General features: G+C 39.7%; 1 protein-coding gene across 2 annotated transcripts; it reads left to right on the top strand.

Moving 5' to 3' along the window:
- Positions 1-477: 477 nt before the first annotated feature.
- On the top strand, positions 478-6,756 carry LOC105045176 (glyoxysomal fatty acid beta-oxidation multifunctional protein MFP-a-like). 2 transcript variants are annotated; one of them, XM_073257760.1, is made up of 15 exons: positions 478-549; positions 644-711; positions 802-883; positions 2,687-2,742; positions 2,862-3,164; positions 3,244-3,330; positions 4,027-4,201; positions 4,320-4,441; positions 4,564-4,727; positions 4,797-5,051; positions 5,242-5,363; positions 5,512-5,633; positions 5,945-6,093; positions 6,190-6,328; positions 6,416-6,756. In XM_073257760.1, the coding sequence occupies exons 2-15, from the start codon at positions 709-711 to the stop codon at positions 6,449-6,451; spliced, it is 1,815 nt and encodes a 604-aa protein (XP_073113861.1). In that variant the 5' UTR covers positions 478-549; positions 644-708; the 3' UTR covers positions 6,452-6,756. The 2 variants fall into 2 exon arrangements, with proteins under 2 accessions (XP_073113861.1, XP_073113862.1); XM_073257761.1 differs by lacking the exons at positions 6,190-6,328; positions 6,416-6,756 and having other exon boundaries at positions 5,940-6,078.
- Positions 6,757-27,330: the final 20,574 nt, after the last annotated feature.

Genomic DNA, 27,330 nt, shown 5'->3' on the forward strand with positions numbered 1-27,330 from the left:
TTTGGTTTGGTGTGAGTTGACAAGACATTGCATTTCATGTACTTTATCCATAGCAATTTTTTTGGAGCACCCTGATGTTAGAGCTACTCTTATTCATATTGAAAAATTATGGTTTCCTTTGAACTGTTGAAGTCTCATTTCTTCTGATTAAATTCAATGGGAATATGTCGTGTGGTTTCTTTTTGCAGTACTAGTCAGCCTAAAAGAGAACTATGAAAAAGCTTTGAGAAGAGTGATGTGAAAGCGATTGTCCTCACAGGTACCTAACAGTTTATGTAACAATCTTTTGTTTTGAACATATTTTTGTTAGACATTATATTGTTACACTTACAGCTTATGATAATGAACAGGTGCAGGAGGGAAGTTCTCAGGAGGTTTTGATATCAGTGCATTTCAAGGGGGAAAGAGTAATATTAGCATGCATCTGACATTCAGCATTTTTCCTGTCATATGCTTTCGTTGTTTTGTTTAGTTGACTTTTTTAATCCATCAGCAGAACAGCAAAGGTTGATTTCTCACCAATTGATTTTCTCACTGACACTTTAGAAGGTATCAGCTAGAGTTCTTAGCTCTTTTTTTTTTTCCCATCTATGATGGAGAAGAGTTCATATCATTTTTTGTCCCATACTTTTCCTCTTGTCAGGTGCTAGAAAACCTTCAGTGGCTGCTGTTGATGGCCTTGCTCTTGGTGGTGGACTTGAGGTTGCAATGGTATGTGTTGGTATATATTACTTTTCACCTCAGTTTAGTTTGCTTCTGAAGTTAAACTATTTATGTGACATGGTCATTTTCCCTGGTCAGGCATGTCATGGTCGAATTTCTACTTCTACCGCTCAACTGGGTTTGCCAGAACTTCGACTTGGAATTATTCCTGGCATGGGAGGTATTTTTGTAAACATGTTATCCTTGCTAGTTTCCAGAAGAAGGGTTGTTCTTGCATAATGCATGTATTACTTAAAAATAAATTCTACATTCATATATTAGTGAGATAGAACATGGTCTTAGGCATTTTGGAAATCTTCCTTATGCCTGGAATTGCAAAAGTCATATTATTTCTCTTATAATACCATGTTGCACAGGCTTCTGGCTGTAACCTTTCTATAATGGTTGAGCCCAACCACCTTCTTCATATGCAACAACATAGGCTTAGTAATTGTGGAAGAATATGTGGCATAACCTTCAACTTTTATTATTTGGTTAGGTAAAGTCAGAAATTATCTAGCACATGCTCAATAGCTTGATTAGCTTTGAAACTATGAATAGGGTTTTATACATATTAAACATGTACCGTAGAATGATTATGAGAGTTTAGACTATTATATTTTTAGGGCTATTTATGTACCATGTTAAGCAGCTTACTATCACCCATTCTTATGAGTTTTCCTCCCTTTTTTTTTTTGAAATTAATTTGGTACTTCATGTAGTACTGTTCACCAGTTAAATGTGGAAAACATATTTTGTGATTTTGGAGAACAGAGCGTGAAAATCCAAAGTCATATGAGCAAAGATTTAGACAGCATAACATAAAGAATAGACATTAAGCTAAATAACAGTCAAAACAACAGAGGAATTGAATATATATCAATATATAGACTCAACCACCACAGGTGAAATTCCAGAAGTATTGATAAGCTGCATATGATTGTCCCTGAATAGAAGACCAGGAAGACAAAGAAAATAATGACAAAGCTCCGTGCCAAATGTCTATACTGGAAATCATACGAAGAGAAGTGAAAGAGATAGAATGCTTAGGTTAGATTTAACTGTCGGAGATTCAAGAGAATTTGATACTCGCTTAAAGTAGGAGCAGGTGCATCAATGAGAAAATAAAGGTGAGAAGAGTGGACAAAGAAATTTTACTGTGGGAGGAAAAAGACTAAACCTTTTTTAATTTGTTGGTTATCCAAGAGAAGTGGAGAAACATTATAGGAGATATAGTAGACTAGTGGAAAAAAGATACAACTCCATTCACGCACCCTGGTGGGGGGGTGGGATTTGATCACTTCAAATAGTGTTCAGCGAGCTTTTTTTTCTTTTGAGTAGGGGAGGGGAGGGGTTGTTATATAGGCATTCAAGAAAATCTACAGTATTCTTTGTATTGGCTCTTAATGCAAACTTGAGCTTTTATCTACCTTTGGGCCTTACTTATGTTGATGATGGGTCACATGACAAGTGATGGATGTTGACACTCCCTCCATTATAGCTAACTCTGAACTCGCAAACCAAGAAGGAAATCTTTTAAAATTTAACTCATAATAACCGGTCAATGCCCACATAACTCATGTCATGTTACTATGCTATGATATTTCTGATGATATCTTAACAACCTTTTTTACTTAATTAACCTGCTATAGTATTGCTTACATTGCCCTTTTTTTGTTTATTTATTTTTCATAACATCCCTTATCAACTGCCCTCCTATGATTGCTCATTTTTGATGATGTATTTTACTGTAATTCTTCATGTTTATCTTCCATTACTTATTGCAAGGACCTCTTTTTGTGCACTGAAACTTAACTAGTACAGAGTAATACTCTTTTTGTAGCTTGATAATATTGTGCCCATTGGCTAGCTTAGACTAATGAGGTAGGCAAATTACTTTATGAACTTATCTCTCTCACAAACAGGTTGTTTTTATGCTATTTACCTTTACATTGTTTTGTACTATCGCACATACTTGTTCCAGGAACACAACGTCTTCCACGCCTTGTCGGTCTTTCCAAAGCTCTTGAATTGATGCTGGTAATTTGCTATTAATTTTTGTTGGCTATACATTGTTTTTTTGTTAAAAAAATCATCTACCTTCACTTCTAAGTCAAATTTAATGGATCATCACTTTCATGTTCTATTTCTCTGCACAGATGTCCAAATCAATAAATGGAGGGGAAGCTTATGCATTGGGCCTTGTGGATGCCATTGTTTCACCCGATGAACTGGTCAAGACTGCTCGTTCTTGGGCTTTGGACATTGTTGAATCAAGAAGGCCATGGATTAGAAGTCTTTACAGAACCGACAAATTAGAACCTCTTGGGATGGCTAGAGAAATTCTCAATTTTGCAAGAGATCAGGCTCAAAAGCAAGCTGCTAAACTCCAACATCCTCTGATTTGTATTGATGTTATTGAAGAGGGTATAGTTTCAGGACCCCTAGCTGGACTTTGGAAGGCAAGTTTATTATTTGCTATATCTCCTGGAGAGTCAATTATCAAACTTTTTATAATTGTCTGGCATTTGGTGTTGGCAGGAACTGGACTCTTCTCGGATGCTTCAATCTTCTGAGACAAGCAAGAGCTTGGTGCACATCTTCTTCGCACAACGTGCAACCTCAAAGGTTAATGGAATTCTGAGTGGCATTTTTGCTTCTCCATGTGCCATCCTTGTTTATGGATTAAACTTTGTCCTTGGTCTTCTAATGCTGCATCATTCCTTTTATTTTCTAAATTGATGTACCACAATTCCCGTCGTCCCATCATTAAGCATAAACAAAACTACCACTACATGAATGCATGAGGTGATGTTTGCTACCAAACCGATGAAATTAAAAATACCAATATACTGACATAAGATTTGATGCTTGAAACAGCAAACAGATTGTGTACCATGCTTCTATATTTTTAGAAACTGGTTTCTTGACAACATCTGGAATACCCTTGTTTTTGAAACGGGCTAGTTTTTAACTGAGGTACAAAATCTGTGCACATGCTTAGGCAAACCCGACGGTATGGCCTATGGTCCTGGAACTTTCTCTTAATCATTTTTGTTTAGCTGCAGCTATTCAAGTTGTCTTGTTTTGCTGTGATTAGTCATGGGAAACTATTGTCAGTAGACATTTTTCATTTGATCCTGAAGTTTTACCAGAAAGCTCCCTGATCATAGAATTTTGTAACAGATAATGTATAGGGGGCTTTTTCCCATTGTTTCCATCAAAGAATATTGCACTATTTTGGAGGCCATGCATGTTTAGGAGGGCTATGGCGATTCTTTTTCTCAGTGACCCTGTTAATTTGTGAACTTTGTGATCTCATAGGTTCCTCGCATTACGGACATAGGCTTGAAGCCCAGAGGAATACATAAAGTTGCCATCATTGGAGGAGGTTTAATGGGTTCTGGAATTGCAACTGCACTGATACTGAGCAATTTTTTGGTAATCCTAAAAGAAGTAAATGAGAACTTCTTACAGTCAGGGATTGGCCGAGTTAAAGGTTACTGTGACTTCAATTAACCTCCTCATTATGGGGGCACATATTTTTTCTTAATTCTCTCTCTTTCTTTTTTCACTTGCATGACAGTTAATAACTTACCCTTAAGGTTTCTTTTCAGCCAATTTGCAGGGTCATGTCAAGAAAGGAAAAATGACTCAAGAGGAATGTGGGAAGGCCATCTCTCTCCTCATAGGTGTTCATGACTACGAGCATTTCAAAGATGTGGACATGGTCATTGAGGTAATTTCATACTTTATCTTTTCCTTTTAGCTTTCTCATTCCAATCCGCTGAAACTTGTGCTCGTCTTTTCAACTCTTGCTTTTCTGTTTGATTGGTCTTTGACGTTTGCAAGTTGTGACAGGCAGTAATCGAGAATGTGTCTTTAAAGCAGCAAATATTTGCTGATCTTGAAAAATACTGCTCTCCTCACTGCATCCTTGCTAGTAATACTTCAACAATTGACTTAAATTCAATCGGAGAGAAGACTATGTCGCAAGATCGTATTGTGGGTGCACATTTTTTCAGGTAATGCGATTTAAGTCCTACATTTCTTTTCATATTTGTCCCTCCAACTGATGTGTTCTTATTCTGCAGTCCCGCCCATGTCATGCCACTTTTGGAAATAGTTCGTACTCAAAAGACCTCTTCACAAGTTATTGTGGACTTGCTAGGTGTTGCAAGGAAGATTCATAAAACCCCTATTGTTGTTGGGAACTGTACTGGTTTTGCTGTGAATCGGATGTTTTTTCCTTACTCACAGGCAGCCGCTTTACTTGTTGATCATGGCCTAGATGTGTATCAGATTGATCATGCAATTACCAAATTTGGAATGCCAATGGGGCCTTTCAGGTATCAATAAATCTTACTTTGAAACTGGAATTTGGCTTTATCTTTCTTATTAGAACTGTCCATATTGCATATGACGAGGCAATGGATTTGATAAGGCATCATGGTTTGAGGTTGGGGAGAACAGAAAAATTGTTGCTTGTTTCCTATGCAATTGAGTGACCTAAGGCCTTCTATTGCTGTGTCTACACAGACTGGCTGATCTGGTTGGTTTCGAGGTTGCTGTGGCTACTTGTACCCAATACCTCCAAAGTTTCCCTGAGAGATGCTACAGGTCAATGTTAATACCCATTATGCTTGAGGATAAAAGGACAGGTACTAATGATTTTTGACTGCAATAGATTTAGTGTGAGAATATGTCAATATCCTCCTTTAGGCCTTATGGCAGTTCTCTTGCGAATCCATCTACTGCATTAGAGCCCAAAATTTCAGTACCTATACACTTCTGTGACATTTATGACAGGTGAATCTTCCCGCAAGGGGTTCTATGTATATGATGGAAAACGGAAGGCTAGTCCAGATCCTGATATAAAGAAGTACATTGAGAAATCAAGGAGCATATCTGGTGTTACCCAAAGCCCCAAGGTCCTCTTGCTTTCTCTAGAAACTGATTCCTGTTTTTATTTAGGACTATATTTTACTTGATTACTTCCACCTTATCTGCAGATAGTGTAGAAATATTCTGGGTTTCTTTGTTACAATTCATCTTTTTGTGATGTGATAATCAACATCATTGCTATCAGTTCAAAATGAATATTACTATTTGCAACTCGTTTGATTGTTGATATAATTATTTTGTTTGTTAAGCTGTGCTCCCACAATTAAACCAGAGTGGCCCCTTATTGGAACATTCAAAATGTATCAGATTCATTAATGTTTTTTGGGGATCAGTGCAGGTGATAGAGTTAGCAGATAAAGATATAATAGAGATAGTATTCTTCCCTGTTGTAAATGAGGCTTGTCGTGTCCTTGATGAAGGAATTGCTTCCAAGGCATCAGATCTTGATATCGCCTCCATCATGGGCATGGGTTTTCCCTCATACAGGTCATATTCTTTGTCATTAACATTAGTAAGTGATTCTTGGTGACTTGCTAAGTAGGCTAGTACAAAGCTGCAATTGACATCATTTCTTGACACCAGGGGTGGCACCATGTTTTGGGCTGACTCTTTAGGGGCAAATTATGTATATTCTAGACTCGAGGAATGGTCAAAGATGTATGGTGATTTTTTCAAGCCTTGTGCATATCTGAAAGAAAGAGCCACAAGAGGCATATCTCTGGTGAGAATTGAATTCTTTATTTTAATGGTGTATTGATCAATGTAGCTTGTCCATTTCATTATCTAAATGTATCTTTGATGGATGCAGAGCGCCCAGGCTAATCAAGCCAAACCCCGATTATAGCACAGCAATGCAGCAATCTTTCATCCTTCCATCCATAGAATTGATGGCAAGTTATTTTTGATGGTATTCTAAGCTAAGTGATTGATGAACAACATGGGCATTGTATTGTTTTCATGCTAATCTGAGGAAAGAACCCATGTTTTTTTATGATGATTCTTAGCATATGGTAGCTGCAGCATGTCTTTTGCTCATTTCTTAATTGTTGTGAACTATATTTGGTATGCCTACCATCTTTTTACAAAAGACGAGCGGCTATGTGATATGCCATTAGAAACACAAATAAAGGAGTGTGGATTCATCAATAACCCAATCTTGAGTAATTTCTGTTTGAGCACAAATGGAATCCTTTTTAACTCTTTTGCTCATGGTCATGATTCTTATACTATGTGTTTCAAAAAGTACTAATAGTCTTTTTAAATTAATGTTTCCTTGTTCTATCTTAAACTTTGCGATGATTTTAGTAACCACTGCAAACGGGGAACATGATTACCTGTTCCTAAAAGTAGTATGTTGATTGTTAATGCACCCAAGGTCCTCAAAAAGGATGAAGAGGATCAAATGATGATTTCATATGGTAACTCATCTGTAAAGAATGAATTGGATAGAATTGTTTCCGAAAAAAAAAAGAAGAATTGGATGGAATCGAAGAAGATGCTTAAAGGGGGTGTCTGCTCGTGCGTAGGAATGTATCAATTAGCATTGTGTGCGTAGGAATGTATCAATTAGCATTGTGATTCACATGGGGTGTAAAGGCTTTCCTTTACATTCACCATCAAATTCAATATTAATAATTAAAAAATAAAATTATAAGCTAAGGGATTGGAGATAAAAGGTCTAACGTATTTATGTATGAAAAATCAGGACTGCTCGTCTGTGTATCAAATCAATTCAAAATCAGCATGCTATAACATTCTATTACAAGTATATATTTAGAATGATTTGAAGTATAAAATGCAGCCATTTATCCCGTGAGACACTACACCTCTTTCCGAGTCCTTCGAGATGACATCTCCATGATGATTCATATTCTCTCTGAGTTTGCTTCGATTCTATAGTGGGTGACCATGAAATTGAGGAACTTGTCTGAGGCTACCCCAAGGGCACATTTGTTCGGATTGAGATTTGGTGCAATACTTCCTTAGGGTCTGGAATGTTTTCTCGAGGTCTGGAATGTGCTATTCAATCTGGAAGTTTTTTACCAGTATATCATTGATATAGACCTCCATATTGCGGTTAATCTGATCTTTGAAGACCTTGTTGATGAGATGCTAGTAGGTGGCACCAGCGTTCTTTAAACTAAAGGACATAACTCTGTGGTAGTATAGTCCTTGGTTCGTGATGAAGGATGTCTTTTTCTCATCTTCGGATGTCATCCGAATTTGATAATATCTAGAGAAGGCATCTATAAAACTGAGCATCTGATACCCCGCAGTGGCATCAATAAGATGATTTATCCTAGGCAAAGGAAAACTATCTTTTGGACAAGCTTTCTTTAAATTAGTGAAGTATATATATATATATATATATATATATATATATATATATATATATATATATATATATATATATATTCACTACTTATCGTTCGTCTTCTTGACGAGGATCATATTTGCTAGCCACTGAACGTAATCCACCTCTCAAATGAAACTAGTAGTTTGGAGTTTGTCCACCTCATACTTGATGGCTTGTTGGTGTTCGGGGGTCGATGCAATGGGTCAACATACAGACGATGTACCATGACCTCTGAGTTGACTCCAGGCATGTCTTCGGTTAACCATGTAAAGATGTCAGTGCTGGCTCGCAAGAAGTCTAGGAGCTTAGCACAAGAGGCTTCATCCTGCTGCAATCCAATCTGAACTGTTCTGCTCTAGTCTAACTCATGCAGGGGGTCTGAAATAAATTACTCGACTGGCTCCCCACACTGCCGCCTTTCTACGTTACATGTGCTGAGGCTTTCGATCAATAAGGCTCCTTTCTTTTACGAGAGACGGCGTAGCAATGTCTGGCCAGAGCTTGATCACCTTAGAGTTCACCTACACCTTGGGTGGTAGGGAACTTGACCAGAAAATGGTAAGTTGAAATGATGGCTTAGAGGGTATTCAAGCCGAACCTTCCGAGAATTGCATTGTAGGTGGTGCAGATACCATCGCCAATGATGACCGATCGAAGCCAACTTGGACACATGGACGACACCAGAGTACCAGATCAACATCTATTTAGCTCAATTAATTAAATTAGATGTCGATTTAGTTCTTTATTTCTTCTATTTTGAGTTTTAGTTATGAGATCTTGTAAATCCAGCCCAATTGAGTCAATTGGATTGGATATCGTTAGCTAATTTATTTTTATTTGATTGATTCTAGTCTATTTTAGTTGGGCTAGGACTAGTTAATTTAAATTGAAATTTTGGATAGGGATAAGGAGTCCTAAGTGGTTTTGGTGTTTAAAAGCAGAAGAGTCCTAGGTGGTTTGTTCTATGTTTAGTTAACCTATAAAAGGCTTGTTAAAAAAAAAAGAAACGCAGAATTTTTTTAAGAATAAAATACTTCACATCTTCTCTTTTTTCCCTCTCTTCTTCCTCTTATCCTCTCCCTACTTTCTCCCCTCTCTCCTCTTTTATTCCCCTCTAAATTAAATTTTGCACTATGATTCTATTGCTAAAGTTTCAATCTACGCAACGATGAAATTGCTAAAGTTCCAATCTATGTAACGACATCTATCGACCCTACCTTGCGATCAATCCGAAATGCAAACGCCTTTGATCTCCAAAGAAATTGAACTCGCTCCTCCATGGCTTATTTGACGTGTCTCTCATGAAATCTCTTCAATCAGTATTTTTTTAAAATTATTATTGATTTTCTCTGTGAGTTTCTATTCCTTAATTATTAGATTTGCATGTTAAAGATCTAGAGATTTATCCTAATCATAGGTGGTTTCTTAATCACTTACGATTCGTAGAACTTTAGATCTAGAATTCATCCATCATCTGCTTAATTTTTTTTTTAATCTGATTATATCTTAATCATCGAGGTAGGAATTTGAATAGATCTATTTGTTTGCTGAATTATTAGTTAATTGTTGATCTTAATCCTTTTATATGGGTTTTAAATTGCATGTCACATCATTAGAACTATAGCATCTGAATTCTAGATCATGTCCCGCATCAATAGGTCAAAGCAATCTTTACAACCAGAAAGTCAAGTATGATCGTGGCCTACCTCAGAGCCCGTTCTGCAGTTACAGACAGAGCCACAACACCTTTAGTGGGGATTGAATCTCTCAAAAAACCAACCAAAGGATAATTGAAGTCAATTTGTGGGTAGATTCATTTTACAAAAAGTATCATAAAATAAGATATCTGCAGAGCTTCCATTATCCACTAAAATTCTTTTTACATTATAATTTATTATGATAATGGAAATAACTACACCATCATGAGGGGTCTGGATGCCTTCAGCATCAACGTTCGAGAAGAAAATGATGTCATCTGACCTTTGCTGCTTTGGTGCAGGGGCTCCAGCTTGGGCTGCAAGGGCATAGGTCATTCTCGCAGATGAGCTCTCACCTCCAGCTATAGGTTTGACTTCGATAGTGTGGATGACTCCAATAATAGGTTTGCCATTAGCTGGAGGCTTAGGCACGAGCTGAGATTCACGGCTCGAGGCCTCTGCATCCTTTGGACAATTGACAAAGTTTCATAGATAGCCTCATCGGATGAGGGCTTCTATCTCCCTCTTGAACTAGTAGCAGTCTTTCGTGTCATGACCATGATCTTTGTAAAAGTAGCTGTACTTCGAACGATCACACTGGGATTGGGTCTGCTGGCTTATTTTTTCAGACCATTGGAGGATGCCCTAGTTCTTTATTTCCATCAGAATCTACCTCTAAGATATATTTAGAGGCATGAAGTCCTCGAATTGCTGAGGACTTCGAGAATGACAAGGTGGTCGCTCATCGGACTTATGCTTTTTCGGCTGGGAGGCTATGTGATCCTCTCTAGCTCTCTTCTAGTCCATCTTCTCCCTTTGGTTTTGTGCCATCCCTTCTTTGCCAATAATGTACTTGTCGACTCAGGTGAGGAGCTTCGAAAAAGTCATGAAGAAACTTTTTTGAGAGAGAGAAGTAGAAGCTATTTATTTTCAGTCCTTTTTTGAGGGCTGACATTGCGATCGAGTGATCTAGATCAAGAACTTTCAATATGGCCACTTTAAAGCAACTCATGTAGCTTCGGAGGGATCCTTTGTCTTCCTACTTGATAGAGAAGAGGGCATTAGTGCCCTTTCCTTCCGACTGCTCTAAAATTGGACATCAAATTGGCAGCCAAACTCCTCGAAAGAATGGATGGAGTTCAATTGGAGCCTAGTGTATCAAACTCGAGCAGTACCTTGAAGAGTGGCAGGAAAAAACTTACACAGTAGTACGTTCGAGGTCTCTTGTAGCATCATAAGGGCGAAGCTCTCCAGATAGTCATAAGGATCGATAGTGTTATCGTAGACTCCCATAGATGGCGCTTTAAAGTAACAAGGGATTGGCTCTCCATAATCTACTCCATGAAAGGAGGGTGAGTAGTGAATAAGGACTCTCCACGCAGAGCCAGTTGATAGAGAATCTTGAGATAGGGGTCCACCTCTTAGATCTTACGATCTAGCTCATTGTGCCAGCCAGAGGCAGACCTATTTAGGGACAGAGGGGCCCATGGCCCCCTCAAAATTTTTTTCAATATATATATATATATATATATATATTATATATATATTATACTATGAGTAGGATGTCCCTTCCCCAAAACTTCTCCAGAATCTTTACTAAGTTAGAAAAGTGGAGAACTAAACAAGGACCACTAGAGAAAAAGGAGACCACCAAGCACTGATCTGATGACTTATAATAAAATATAATATATTATAATTTGAGAATTAAGAAGGCCAAGAGGTAGAGGGACCTACAGTCTTGCGGGGGTTCTAAAAAGAGAATGAACCCCACAAAAGAGAGAAAACCCCATCCAAAGTAAAAAGAACAGACTTATTAAGAAATCACTTTCCATGGTTTTCGATCAAAATAAGAGGAGAGGACAAGAGATAGCAGTAGCCAGGGATTTTTTTTATTGTCTACAGCATTAATTTTCAGCAACAAGCCAACAAAGATTTTTTTTAGTTTGTTGTTCTCCACTTTTTGGTATTGATTTACTTTGGTGGAAATCTATTTATTTTGTGCAATTGTGTGGACTCAATATGAGCTTTTATTTATGAGTTTGTTCTGTGTTATGAATTTTTTAGAGAGAATCTTTTTTTTTAATGAATTAAGATTTTATTATTTATGGATGAATGTAATTGTTATAATTTAAATATTGTTTGAATTGTTCAATTTAGGTGAACAAGAATGTTCTAAATTTAATTAATTTTTTTGAATAATTATTATATTATTTTTTTTACTTTACATAGATATCTAATTTGTTCTAACTAATTAATATAGAAATTTCTCAAGTATCAATTCGTCATGTAGAAATTTCTCAAGTATCAAGTCGTCATGTAGAAATTTCTCAAGTATTAATTCATCGCATAATAATGCAGTAAAATATTGTGATACTTCATTGAATCAGTTATAACATATTTATAATCTTATAAATATGCAATCTTCAGAGGAGAAATGAAAAAATAGATTGAGACTTGAAGCCTCCGTTGATACAATTCGTTGGCTATCTTATCAAGGTTGTGCATTTAGAGTACATGATGAGTCCTCCAGTTTTAAAAATTGTAAATTTTTTTTTGAAATGATAAAATTGTTAGCATCATATAACAATGATATAGCAAAAATTATCTTGCAAAATGCTCCATATAATTCTTAGTAGACTTCTCAAAATTCAAAAGGAGCTCTTACATATCCTTACAAGTAAGGTTTGAAATTATATTCGTGAGGAGATTGGTGAGTCTAAATTTTGCATTATTATTGATGAAGCATGTGATGAGTCGAAAAGAGAGCAATTGGCTATTATTTTGAGATTTGTTGACAAAGATGGTTTGATAAGAGAACGATATTTTGATTTAGTACATGTTAAAGATACTTTAGGAGCAATCCTTAAAAAGAAATTATGCAATGTCCTTTCTCGATACTATCTTGACATTCAAAATATGCATGGTCAAGGATATGATGGTGCTAGTAACATGCATGGAGAGTTTAATGGGTTGCAAGCATTAATTCAAAAGGAATGTCCTTATGCATATTATGTGCATCGCTTTGCTCACAGGTGAGAAATTTTGCTAAATTCTATTTTTAGATTTTAATTTGTTGATATATTTTATTTTATTAATATATTATTATAATATTATTTATAGGATACAACTTGCATTAGTTGTTACTTCTAAAGAGGTTATCCCAATTCATCAATTCTTTTCAAACTTGACCTTCATAATAAATCTCATTTGTAGCTCAAGTAAACGACATGATGAATTAGAAGTTGTTAAATTTGAAGAAATTGTATATTTGTTAGAATTTGATGAATTAGAAACTGGTAGAAGGATAAACCAAAGAACCACATTGAAACGAGCTGGTGATACTTGTTGGAGTTCTCATTTTGATTCTGTGCACAGTTTAATTGCAATATTTGGTGCAACTTCTTCTATTCTTCAAAGCATTATTAAAGATAGAGCTACTTACTCTCAATGTGGAGATGCTGATACTTCTTACAATTCAATAAATTCATTTGAATTTATCTTCATTTTATCTTTTATAAAAGAGATGATGGAAATTATTAATCTTCTTTGTGATGCTCTACAACAACAATCTCAAGAGATTGTAAATTCCATGCAATATGTTGCAACAACAAAAAGTCTAATTCAATAATTAAGAGAAGATAGATGGGATACTCTACTTGAGAATGCCAAGTTGTTCTGTCAGCAACATCTTATTGATATTCTTGATTTTAGTGATCCTTACATAGCACATCGGGGTTGAGCTCATCACCAACAAGATAAAGTTACCATCGAGCATCATTATTGAGTGGATATTTTTTTTGTTGCAATAGACAAACAATTGTAGGAGTTGAATTATCGATTTAGTGAGGAGACAATAGAGCTCTTATCTCTTTACTCATCTTTGATTCCTAAGAATGGATATAAAGCATTCAATATTGATAATATTTGTAAGCTTGCAGAAAAATACAATCCTATGGACTTCACCGAGCAAGAGAAGATTAATTTCAAATTTTAGCTTCAGTATTTTATTCATGATGCACCTCATGATCCAAATTTGAAGTCTCTTTCTAAAATATCTGATCTTTGTAAAGCATTGGCAGCAACAGAAAAATCAAAGGTATACTATTTGCTTGATTGATTGATTCATTTTGTATTAACTCTTCCAGTATCTACTGCTGCTATAAACAAGCATTTTCAGCAATGAAGTTGGTAAAAATAAGACTCCATAATAAGATGGAAGATGAGTTTTTATTGATAATTTAGTTATCTATATTGAAAGAGAAATTACTAAACTTTTTGATTCGAATTCCATCATTGATGAATTCAAAGATTTAAAAGAACATCGAGGAGCACTGTAATAGAGGTATGTCATTATACTGGTATGACTTATTTTTATTTAACAAAATTATTTTATATTTGGCCCCCTTAAGTATTTTGTCCAAAGTCTGCCCCTGGTGCCAGCCAATCCTCCTCCTGGGTTAGTGGCTTGCAAATCCACTCGTAGATGAGTCCTATGAGGAAGAAGAAGGTGAAAGGGAAGGAGGAGTAGGCTTATGCTCCCTATGTCACTCGCTGTCCAAAGGATGAGGTCGATGGTGGAGTGAAACTTGCTCGGGACTTCGATAGATAGATCGGATAACCCAGGGCACTCCTTCTAGGCTAATAAGTCGTGATTGGCTACTTTCTTGCAGACTCCTTGAGTTCATGGGTAGGTCAGCGGAGAAGTGCCTCCTATTTTCCATGGCCCTTAAGAAAATCAAGGATTTTCAGTGGACAATAGAATACCATACCACCTTTAATCAGCTTCTAGAGTACCGTGCCTCCACCCCACTCCTAACCAGACCTTCCATTGGGGAGATGCTGTATCTATACCTCACCATCTCCCTCACAGTTATGAGCTTGGTTCTTGTTTAGGAGGAGGAGGGAGTATAGAAGCTTGTTTACTATACAAGCAAAGTGCTGAGAGATGTAGAGACCAGATATCATAAGATGGAGAAGATCATCTGCACCTTGGTGATTTCGGTGCAAAGGCTCCAACTCTACTTTTAGGCATGCTCCGTGATCAACCTTTAAGGCAAGTCCTACAGAAGCTCGATGTTGATTGACCAAGTTGGCCATGGAGCTCAGAGAATTCGATATTTATTATCAATGCCGACCATCCATCAAGGCCTAGGTTCTAGCTGGTTTTCTTGTGGAGTGTATGCTTTCTGAAAAAATTGAGCTCCCATTAGAATCTTCTATCTCAGCACTTGTGGTCCCATGGATGCTGCATGTTGATGGATCATCCAACATTGGAGGCACCGGGACTGGATTAATTCTCATCAGTCTTGACGGCATCATGGTGGAGCAAGTCCTCTATTTCAACTTTAAAACCTCGAACAATGAAATGGAGTATGAAACATTCCTAGCCGGACTGAGACTTTCTCGGAAGCTCAGTGTCCCACATCTACAAGCTTTCAGTAACTCCCAACTAGTGGTTGGCCAAGTTCAAGGAGAATACGAGACTAAGGTGCCTTCTATGGAGAAATACCTGTAAAAGGTATGAAAAATTATCCCTTCCTTCAATAAATTTGAGATTTTGCAGATACACAGGATGGCAATTGCTTGGATGGATCTGCTATCCAATTTGGCAACTTTGAAGTATGCTGACATCTAGAAGCTAGCCTACTTGAAGACCCTCAAAAAATCCAGCATCGAGGGAGAGCTAACCCAGGTGATGCAAGTAGACCATGAACCTAGCTGGATGAATCCATTGATTAGGTACCTATCAGATGGGTTGCTATTGAAAGATCAAGCCGAAGCCTGGAGGATTCAAGTTAAGTCTGCACAGTATGTGACACTTGAGGGAAAACTTTACAGGAGATCTTACTTCTTGCCCTTCTCTATCTTCGACCCTCTAAGGTGGAGTATGTCCTATGGGAGATTCATGAAGGCATATGTGATAATCACTTGAGGGGCAGGGTTTTAGCTTGCAAGGTCCTGCAGCATGGGTATTACTGGCTGAGCATCCATGAAGATGCCCCCGAGTTCATGAAATGCTATGAGCAGTGGTAGCAACACTTGTGCATTCAACATCTACCAGTGGCTTCTCTCTCTTTGATCAGCTCTTCCTGATTATTCATTTAGTGGGGGATGGACATCCTCGATCTTTTTCTGTAGGCCATCAGACATAAAGTTTTTTATAGTGACAATTGACTACTTTACCATGTAGGTCAAAGCTAAGCCACTCGCTTGTATCACTGAGAAGAATGCCCATGACTTCACTTGAAAAAGCATCATTTGTCGCTTCGGCTTGCCTTGGATCATTGCAGTCGATAATGGCCAATAGTTCGATAATGCTTTCTTTTATGAGTTTGGTCGAGAGCTCCATATTAACCATTGCTTCATTTTTATCAAACACTCCCAAACTAATGAAGAAGTTGAAGTGATCAACCGAACTATCCTTCAAGATCTAAAGACCTAGCTAGATAAGGCTAAGGGATTGTAGGTAGATGAACTGTATAGTATTTTCTGGGCCTATCATACTACACATCTGCTTCCAGTGGATGAAATATCATTCAACCTCGCTTTCGAAATCGAGGTGGTCATCCAAATGGAGATAGGCTTACTCTCGCATCAGGTAGAGACCCTTGACGCACAAAGAAATTCAGAAGATTTATAGATGAACATGGATTTTCTGGAAGAAGTTTGAGATAGGGTACATATTTGGATGGTGACATATCGACAATGCATCATGCACTACTACAACTCTAGAGTGAAGGAGAAGCACTTTTGACCTAAAGAATTGATACTTGGGAGAGCTGAAGTCAACCAACCTACTGAAAGAGAAAAGCTCTCACCTAACTACGAAGGATCGTACCATATTACCAAAGCAATATGCTTCGAAACCTATCATTTGGAGCAATTGGATGGGACACCTTATCTCAAACTTAAAATTCTGCTAATCTCCAACCTTACTATCAGTAAAGTGCATCTTGTAAAAGCTGACTTTGCAATAAAACTCCAATCTTTCTATGTCAAAAGAAATGTTGTCAAGTGAAGCAGTCTAGAGAAGCAAAGCCTCAAATCAGGCCAGGCTACCACACCTCTTGAAAGCTCTAGATAAGCTAACATGCCCCAGGCTGGATCATCATGTTCAAAATTCTCAACTGTCTCACCTCCAAAGGTAGAAGACTCCAAGTCTTGGATAATAGTAAGTCTATGCTGGTTGAAGAACCTTGAAAAAACCTTTAAAAAGCTTCGCATCTCAAGCCAGACCACCGTGCCTCTTGAAAGCCGTAGGTGAGCTAGCACACCCAAGCCGGATCACCACATCTGAAAGTCTTGACTGTCTCACCTCCAAAAGTAGAAGACTTTGAGCTTCAGACAATAGTAAGTCCGCACTAGCTGAAGAACCTGAAGAAAACCCTAAGAAAGCTTTACACTTTAGGCCAGGTTATCGCGCTTGAAGCCTTAGGTGAGCTAACACTCTCTAGGCTAGGTCACTATGCCTGAAAATCTTGGCTATCTTATCTCAAAAGGTAGAAGATTCTGAGCCTCAGATAATGGTAAGCCCACACTGACTAAACAACCTCAAGAAAGTCTTGAGAAAGCTTTATATCTCAGGCTAGGCCACTGCGTCTCTTGAAAGTCTTGGATGAGCTAACATGCCCTGAGCCTTGGGGTAAAAATAAGCCCATGTCAACTGAAAAACTTCGAGAAAGTTCTGGGTAAGCTATGTGTTGAAACACTAGATCATTGCATGGAGATCTAGTAATCAACCAGCAATAGGAGAAAATCCACAAAAGAAGGGGTGGCAAGAAATGAGGGCAGCAAGAACTTGTAGTGCCCACATGATGGGGTGCCTCCCTTTTTCATACCTTAGGGCGGCTAGGGCTTGAGGTAGGCGGCCCCCTCTAGGGTTTCCTCAAGAGAGAGTGGTGACAACACTAGAGAGAGGAGAGTTAAGTTGGGAGAAAAGCTCTTTGATTCTCCTACTATTATTAGGTTACAACGATAGGTATTTATACATTAGGATTTTCTAATGTTTCCAAACACCAACATGAACCCTAATAAAACCTTAGCTAAAAAACTTCCAATGCTAAACCCACTTAGAAAGCACTCACCCAAGCTCATGTACACTCATGTCTTGCATGCTCTTAATCCCTTGGACTAAAATCTAGCCCAATTATGATTTAGCCCCTGAATTCGAGCCTCAAGCCCATGAAGGCTGACAGCCTCCACCCTAGGACCCAAATTGACCCTAGACTCTTTGAGCCAACTCCATAGCTTATCTCCTAATCTCTTAAGACTTGGGAGCACCACACTTAAGCCTACAATCTTCATCCTAGTATCCCAAAATCTTGACAAATCTTGTGTGGTCTATCTACACCAATCCTGCTATTGCCGTGCACCCTGACAGCACCCTGTGCAAAATTCAATTACCAATGCCAAATTCTTTATCCTAGGAGCTCCCTTGGAGGCCTTTGAGATATCTTTCTAGCCTTGGGCTGAAGGTTCCTCCTTGCTTTTGGCACTAATTTATGTCTTGTAAGCTTCCTTCTGTTGGACAACTGCACCAACCAATATTTCAGGTTCTCCTAGAGAGACTGCAGCTTCTCTGGCATGCTCTAAACCCACCTATCTACTCCTGAACTTGTATAAGCTCTCTCATAGATATCTGGATCTCCTCTCATTGCCGCCACTGCATGTGACACCGTATCCTCATAGCCATTCTTTTTGGCTATCGCACATCCCGCATCGACCTATGCAGTGCGATATTGTCACTCGTGCTAGAATTTTTCTCCTCCTCCTGTATCCCTCAGCCCTAAACGTGTATCAAATCTCCCTCCACATGTGGAGGCACCTTTGGCTAGTCCTCCACCCAAATATGAAGTTCATCTAATACACCTGCAGAAGTCAAAATTAGAAACAAAGTCAGCTGTACAATACTACCCTGTTGCGTCTTCTGCTGCTCCTCCACCGCTACCATTGGTATTTTGGATCCTCCACACACCGTGGACCCTTTCGAAACCACCAAAAAAAAATTTTCTCTTTTGAATAAGCAATGGTACCTAGGGAATCAACTCCTTTCCTTTCTCCTTGCACCTCTTTTCAAAAGAACTCCAATGCGATCTGTCATATCCTCCAACCTTTTCTCCAAAGCCAGATCCAATCCAAGTTGGACCAACAAATCCTCCATCCTAACCTTTCATATCGAGAAGCTCCCCTTCTCATCAACCTTCTCAAACTCCACCTTCATCCCATTGCTCATGGTCGGCACCAACCACAATCACAACAAAAGGTAAAACTAATTTGAGAAGCGTATACCTTGGAACAAGATGTGCTGATTTATTTTTTCTTGATGGATCTCCTTCTTCTTCCTCCCCCACATCACCTGATGTTATGAAACTTTTTTTTTTGACTCTTATCCTTTGTAGAGGCCTTCATCAGGTTCTGAAAATATGAAATTTTCAAGAAAAAAAGATCCAAGAAGAACGAAACTGGAGATCTTGTAAACTGTCTTGTGCTACACCATGTACTCCACGGACTCTTCCTTCACACCCATACCTTTCCTAACTTCCCCTTAACTTCTACCACATGTAGAGGTCCTCACCAGACCTTGAAGATCTAAAAATACTAAGAAAATTCATCCAATAAAGGAGAGGATAAGGATTCCTATTGGGACAGGACTCCTTGATTGTTGTTTTATGCTGCACCTAGTCCTTTAAGAACTCTTCCTTTTCTCTTCCACACCCAACCAAGTGATTTGCTCTTCTTTTTCATGTGAACCAAGGCTTCCTACCACGTGTTGAGAGTCTCCTACTAAGGTGTGGCCTCCTGAAAATCACCATGAAGAAAAGGAAAAAAAAATGGGTGTGCAAAATTCTGGGTGGACAAAAATCTGGGTGTGCAGATTTCTTTTGGACGGCTTCCCTTCCTTGCAGATGACTTCTCCTTCCTTTCTACGCTTAACCTGGCTCTAATACCAAATATTGAAACACTAGATCCCAGAGTGGAGACCTGATAATTAACTAGCAACTATAAGAAAACCCACAACAGAAGGGGCAAGAAGACATGAGGATAGCAAGGACTTGTAGCGCCCACATGATGAGGTGCCTCCCTCTTCCACACCCTAGGGTAGCTAAGGCTTAAGGGAGGCATCCCCCTCTAGGGTTTCCTCAAGAGAGAGGGGATGATAACACTAGAGACAGTAAGTTAAGTTGAGAGAAAAACTCTTTGATTCTCCTACTATCATTAGGTTACAATGACGAGTATTTATACATTAGGATTTCCTCATATTTTCAAACACCAACATGAACTCTAATAAAATCCTAGCTAAAAAACTCCTAATGCTAAGTTCACTTAGAAAGCACTCATCCAAATTCATGTACACCCATGTCTTGCATGCTCTCAACCCCTTGGATTAAAATCTAGCCCAATTACGACCTAGCCCCTTGAAGCCTCTGAAATCGAGCCTCAAGCCCATGAAGGCCGACAACCTCCACCCTAGGACCCAAATCGGCCCTAGACTCTTTGAGCCAACTCCATGGCTCATCTCCTAATCTCTCAAGGCTTGGGAGTACTACATCTAAGTCTACAATCTTCACTCTGGTGCCCCAAAGCTTTGGCAAGTCCCATGTGGTCTATCTGCACCAATCCTACGTCACCATACACCCTAACAGCACTCTGTGTAAAATCCCATCTCTAATGACAAATCCTTCACCCTAGGAGCTCCTTTGGAGGCCTCTAAGATGTCCGCCTCCCCCTTGGACTGAAGGTTCTTCCTTGTTTTTGGTTCCAATTTATGTCTTGTTGGCTTTTTTTCTACTAGACAACTGCACCAACCACTGCTTTAGGTTCTCCTGGAGAGACTGTAGCTTTCCTGGCATGCTCTGAACCCATCTATCTGCTTCTGGATATATATAAGCTCCCTTATAGGTATTCAAGTCTCCTCTCACTGCCACCACTGTATGTGACACCATATCCTCAGAGCCATTATTTTTAGTTATCGCACATCCCGCATCGATCTGTGCAGTGCGACACTACCTCTGGTATTAGAATTTTTCTTCTTCTCTTACACTCCTTGGCCCTGAACGTGTAGCTAACCTCCCTCCACAAGTGGAGGCACCTCTGGCTGGTTCTCTACATGAATATGAAGTCCATCTGATGCACCTGCAGAAGTTAAAATTGAAAACAAAGTCAGCTGCGCAATGCTGCCCTGTTGCGTCTCCTACTGTTCCTCTATCGCTACTGCTGCTATTTTGGATTCTCCACATACCGCGGACTCTTCCAAAACCACCAAGAGAAAATCTCTCCCTCTAAATCAGCAATGGTACTCAGAAAATCAGCCCCTTTTCTTTCTCCCTTGCACCTCTTTTCAAAAGAACTTCGCTGAGATCCGTCATATCCTCTGACCTTTTCTCCAAAGCCAAATCCAATCCAAGTTGGAACAACAAATCCTCCATCCTAACCTTCCATACTAAGAAGCTCTCCTTCTCATCAACCTTCTCAAACTCCACCTTCATTCCGCTGCTTATGGTCAGCGCCAACCGCAATCACAACAAAAGGTAAAACTGATTTGAGAAGCGTATACCTTGGAATAGGGTGTGCTGATTTATTTTTTCTTGATGGATCTCCTTCTTCTTCCTCCCCCACACCACCTAATGTTGTGGGACTTTTCTTTTTGACTCTTATCCCTTATAGAGGTCCTCATCAGGTTCTGAAAATTTAAAATTTTCAAGAAGAAAAGATCCAAAAAGAACGAAACTGAGATCTTGTAAACTGCCTTGCACTGCCTTATATTGCACTATGCACTCCACAGACTCTTTCTTCACACCCATGCCTTTCTTAGCATTTCTTTGACTTCTACCATGTATAGAGGTCCTCACTAGGCCTTTAAGACTGAAAAACACCAAGAAAATTCATCCAAAGAAAGAGAGGATAAAGATTCCTACTGGGACTTGGACTCCTTCTTGATTGCTGCCTTATACTGCACCTAGTCCTTCAAAAACTCTTTCTTTTCTCTTCCACACCCAATCAGGTGACTTCTCCTTCTTTTCTATGTGAACCAGGGCTTTCAACCATATATTGAGGGTCTCTTACCAAGGCGTGGCCTCCTAAAAATCACCACGAAGAAGAGGGAAAAAAAATGGGCATGCAGAATTTTGGGTGGACAAAAATCTGGGTATGCAGATTTTTTTGGGATGGCTTTCCTTCTTCTTCCTTACAGATAGCTTCTCCTTCCTTTCCATATTTAATCTGACTCTAATATCAAATGTTGAAACACTAGATTACTGCATGGAGACCTGATAATCAACCAGCAATCAGGAGAAAACCCACAAAAGAAGGGGCGGCAAGAGATGAGGGCAATAAGGACTTGTAGCACCCATATGATGGGGTGCCGCCCTCTTCCATACCCTAGGGCGGCTAGGGCTTGAGGGAGGCGCCTCCCTCTAGGGTTTCCTCAAGAGAGGAGGCGGCAACACTAGATAGATAGAGGAGAGTTAAGTTGGGAGAAAATCTCTTTGATTCCCCTATTATCATTAGGTTACAATGATAGGTATTTATACATTAGGATTTTCTCATATTTCCAAACACCAACATGAATTCTAATAAAATCCTAGCTACAAAATTTTCAATGGTATGCCCACTTAGAAAGCACTCACTCAAGTCCATGTATACCATATCTTGCATGCTCTCAATCTCTTGGACTAAAATCTAGTCCAATTACGACTTAGCCCCTTGAAGCCTCTAAATTTGAGCCTCAAACCCATGAAGGCTGACAACCTCCACCTTAGGATCCAAATTGGTCCTAGACTCTTTGAGCCAACTCCATGGCTCATCTCCTAGTCTTCCAAGATTTAGAAGCACCACACCTAAGCCTACACTACATACCCCAGGCTAGGCCACCATACCTATCTTTTTCAAGCTTCGGAGGTCATCATGTACTTCGAATCCAGTGTAAGGACTTCTTAGGACCAAAGCAAAGGATAGCTAAGCCTCTGGAGATCTTCTCTCCCGAGCCTACCAAGTCTGAAAGAAAATTGAACATTAGCCTCAACCCACTGAAGGTTCTCCCTCCTCCAAGTTTGAGAACCTACAGGAGGGTAGAGCGTCCGTTTTAAGCTTGAGACCATCGAGCCTTTACAAGCTCCTCGTTGACCCAAGAAGGACGAGTCCTCAAAAGAAGCTTACCAAAACAGAAGAATAGAGACTTGAGGGGAGGCAATACCTCAAATAGCAACACTACAATCCAGAAGGATCCATCCATAGTAAAATAAAGAGAAATCAAAGTGAAATTTTTCTTTATTCCTTTAAAATTTAGAATTACAAGGCTTACAACTCAAAGACTCCACAACAGGATGTGTGGACCTAAAGTACAAGAGTACTAGAAGGCAAAATCATCACACCTGAGTTTGAAGAGACATCCCTATTAGATAAATCCAAGGGATATCAGGAATGGCATGAGTCTTATCAGACTCGCCCATCTCCCGAATATTCCTTGATAGAAAGCTTGAGAAAGATATCTCAAGAGGTGTGCAGGTACGACTAAAAGATCCATGACCTTTTAGAAGGATTTGACATTGAGAAGGCCCCCCAAGCTACCATGAGCTCCTCACTGAAACCAATGGCAAACATGGGATACCTCGTTGTCAACCGATATCACTCCATATTGAAATGGTTGAAATGTCAACAGTCTGATGTTGGAATAGTTGGAATCTCAGCAATCCACTCTGATCATGACATTACAATCGGAGCCACAGCACTTGCCAACACCTTTTATGCCCAGCTCTGGAGACTTTGCAGACCACTAGAGAGTAGAGAAAAACCCCTTCATGGTGTAGCAAGTGCCAATGACGACTATCCCACTGGTGAGTGATTGCACTGACAACATCCTTTCTAGAGAAGTAGGTTTTGGCAATAGGTCAAGGCTTCTCCTATATTTTTATAGAATATCCAAGAGAAACGGTATCCCTTCAGCTCCCAGTCCAAGTGCCAGATGGCATACCTCCAGCAACCCTAGAGGACCATGCTCTCTATGAAAAAAGGTGTTCCTGACACCTTTTTCAGTGAAATATTATTTTGGGGACTGCAACATTAAAATTTTTATTCCTAATAATCAAAAGCTACCTTTGGAGACTCTCTTAGGCTTCCTCAGTAGTGCTCCTCTCTATCTCCACTAGGGCTTGGCCATGTCTGGCGATTTTCTCCCGATGCTTGACCTTCGATGATCGTTGCTCCGCTACCTTCACTTGAGTGACTTGAGGGAGCAAAGTCACCAGTGAGCTTCCAATGCTCGAATTTTAAAGTCTACCTAAAAGGTTGGATGATTTGTCAATCCAAAAGCATAAAAATAGGCATCAAACAAAGGTGGTTAAATTTATCATTATGGTGCTATGATGCACACTTAGAAGTGCCTCTTTATCAGTCATATTGACAAGATACTCTTCATCTAAGGAAGATATCAAGCCCCTGATTATCTTTCAGAATCGGTGATACTTGAAGATTACTGTTTCCTCCTCCCTACTTATTTGCCCAGAAGTGTGAGGAAGAAGTGTCCGCTTGAAAGGGGTGCAAAAAGAAAGCTCAACTAGAGGCCAAGAAGATGACACCCTATCAGAATCTTGGAACGGACCATCCACTACTTCTCCATCCCTGGCTGCCATAGCAACGACTCCTTTTACAACCTTTTCTACATTTATCAAGCCCGCTATAGTTGCTTAAGTCACTTGTATAGGCTAACCTTCAATTTCATCATCAGCAATATAAAATGCTCCACCAGCCATATCTGTAACTTCGATGATGGCAACGGATGTGGAACCCAATGCGACTCCTTAGCTTGCAGATTTTGCTACACTCAGTGGAGTTACCCTGAGACTAGGTGCATCTAGCTTTGGCTCAGTTGGTTGCTTGGATGCCCCCGCTCGGACTTCCATACCAACATGTTAATCCCCAACATATTCAGAAGCTGCTCTGCATTGAGCAGACTTCTTATGATCATCAATGAGTTCAGCTCGGTATCCTCAGTAGGTGGGCCACCAGTTTTTGCCTTGACCGTCAGCTCATCCTTGACCACCCTTGAGCAGGCTTCGGCTAGGGATACCTCATCGAAAACCTTGAGAGTAGCTAAACTCTGTTCTCCTACTCTTTGGCTTAGATTGATGTCTGAAGTAACCTCTGTTCAGCTCGGTTCGACAGCTCCGACAGGCTGAACACTGAGCTCTCCTCCGATCGGCTCATTTCTGACTGCATCTGGAAAAGGCTTAGCTAGAGAAATCTCACCAGAAGTACTAGGTGTGGCAGGATCTCATTCTTTTATCCCTTGGCTCAACTTAGCATGACTAGCCTTCCTTTTCTTCACCCTCAGAAGGCTAGCCAATAGCTCCTTTTCGATGAACTTTATCTCTATCCAAGCCCACAAGACATGAGAATGAGGATATGCATGTATCAAGAGAAGAGAAAGAAGCTAAAATTCCAAAAAATATTTATTACCAATGGCTTCTCCTAAATTACAAGACTTTTTTACTAAGTTGCGAAATAAAGAAAAAGAGTTCATTGGGGACACGATTTAGCATCATCTTCTATATTTTCATCTCCTCCCATATTAGTTGAACCACTGCTTGAAGAAGATGAGGCCAACATCGACACTAAGCTAAGGTCAATCTTGAAAAAAAGCTCTCCTAACTTTCTCTTACACCAGTTGAACCCCATCAGGAAGGCCGCTCGACATGATGCTAGCAGCTCCTTATGAAAGGCCTCACTTTTTTTGAAAGACTCTAGGCCTTCAGCAGTAGCCTCCATAAGATGATGCTTAGCATCAGCAACCATATTCCCTAGTTTAGATCGAGCTTTCTTTGCCTGAATCACCTCATCTTTAGTTTGGTCCATAGCCCCCTCCATCTTTGCCCGCTAATCCCGCAAGCATGCAACCTCAGCTTCACTCTCTTAGTGCTGAGCAATCCTTATCTTGTGAGAGTTCTCGGCCTCCTCTAGAGAAGCCTTAACTTCTCTCAAAGTAGTTTCAATAGCATTCGCTTGAGACTTCTCCACAGCCAGCCATTCCTCCACTTGTGCTGAGAAAGAACATATTTTGTCCTCAACCTTGCTTTATCCATCCTTGGTCATCAAAATACATTGGTGGGATTGATGAACCTCCTCTTCCAAGCATTGGGCCTGCAGAAATAAGCCCCACATTGCAAAGCTCCCTGTGAATCATCGGTAGGTTAGAGAAAGATATGCCAGATAAAATTAAAGTCAAAGCTCTAACCTCAATGAGACAATCCCCAAGGGACCATGCTAACAGCGTCTCTCCATCTGAAAAAAGCATCAGCTCGGCTAGCAACCTCACATTGGCTTCGATGATTGACAATGAACCACTTGTAGGAGGTCGTGAGACGATTGGAAGAGCCAGAGCATTCGCTTCTGGATTCTGTATTGCCCCTAATAGGAGCCATGTTGGTTGCAATGGTCATGAAGGCTTAGCTAGAGGAATCCCACCAGAAGTACTAGGTGTGGCAGGATCTCATTCTTTTATCCCTTGGCTCAACTTAGCATGACTAGCCTTCCTTTTCTTCACCCTCAGAAGGCCAGCCAATAGCTTCTTTTCGATGAACTTTATCTCTATCCAAGCCCACAAGACATGAGAATGATGATATGCATGTATCAAGAGAAGAGAAAGAAGCTAAAATTCCAAAAAATATTCATTACCAATGGCTTCTCCTAAATTACATGACTTTTTTACTAAATTGTGAAACAAAGAAAAAGAGTTCATTGGGGACACAATTTAGCATCATCTTCTACATTTTCATCTCCTCCCATATTAGTTAAACCACTACTTGAAGAAGTGAGACCAACATCGACACTAAGCTAAGGTCAATCTTGAAAAGAAGCTCTCCTAGCTTCCTCTTACACCAGTTGAACCCCATCAGGAAGGCCTCTCGACATGATGCTAGCAGCTCCTTGTGAAAGGCCTCACTTTTTTTTAAGGACTCTACGCCTTCAACAGTAGCCTCCATAAGATGATGCTTAGCATCAGCAACCTTATCCCTTAGTTTAGATCGAGCTTTCTTTGCCTGAATCACCTCATCTTTAGTTCGGTCCATAGCTCCTCCATCTTTGCCAGCTAATCCTGCAAGCATGCAACCTCGACTTCACTCTCTTAGTGCTGAGCAATCCTTATCTTGTAAGAGTTCTCGGCCTCCTCTAGAGAAGTCTTAGCTTCTCTCAAAGTAGTTTCAATAGCATTCGCTTGAGACTTCTCCACGGTCAGCCATTCCTCCACTTGTGCTGAGAAAGAACATATTTTGTCCTCAACCTTGCTTCATCCATCCTTGGTCATCAAAATACATTGGTGGGATTGATGAATCTCCTCTTCCAAGCATTGGGCCTGCAGAAATAAGCTCCACATTGCAAAGCTCCCTGTGAGTCACCGGTAGGTTAGAGAAAGATATGCCAGATAGAATTAAAGTCAAAGCTTTAACCTCGATGAGACAATCCCCAAGAGACCATGCTAACAGCATCTCTCTATCTGAAGAAAGCATCAGCTCGGCTAGCAACCTCACATAGGCTTCGATGATTGACAATGAACCACTGGTAGGAGGTCGTGGGACGATTGGAAGAGCCAGAGCATCCGCTTTTGGATTGCCCCTAATAGGAGCCATGTTGGTTGTAATGGTCATGATGACCTCGGATGCAGGGACCACATGCTTG

The sequence above is a fragment of the Elaeis guineensis genome, chromosome 5 (genome assembly GCF_000442705.2).
Source record: "Elaeis guineensis isolate ETL-2024a chromosome 5, EG11, whole genome shotgun sequence".
Classification (NCBI taxonomy): Eukaryota; Viridiplantae; Streptophyta; class Magnoliopsida; order Arecales; family Arecaceae; genus Elaeis; species Elaeis guineensis.

Excerpts from the sequence above, each read along its gene's own strand:
- LOC105045176 (XM_073257760.1), top strand. Across the intron at positions 884-2,686 it reads AATTATTCCTGGCATGGGAG|GAACACAACGTCTTCCACGC; the intron begins GTATTTTTGTAA and ends TACTTGTTCCAG. Across the intron at positions 3,165-3,243 it reads CCCTAGCTGGACTTTGGAAG|GAACTGGACTCTTCTCGGAT; the intron begins GCAAGTTTATTA and ends TGGTGTTGGCAG.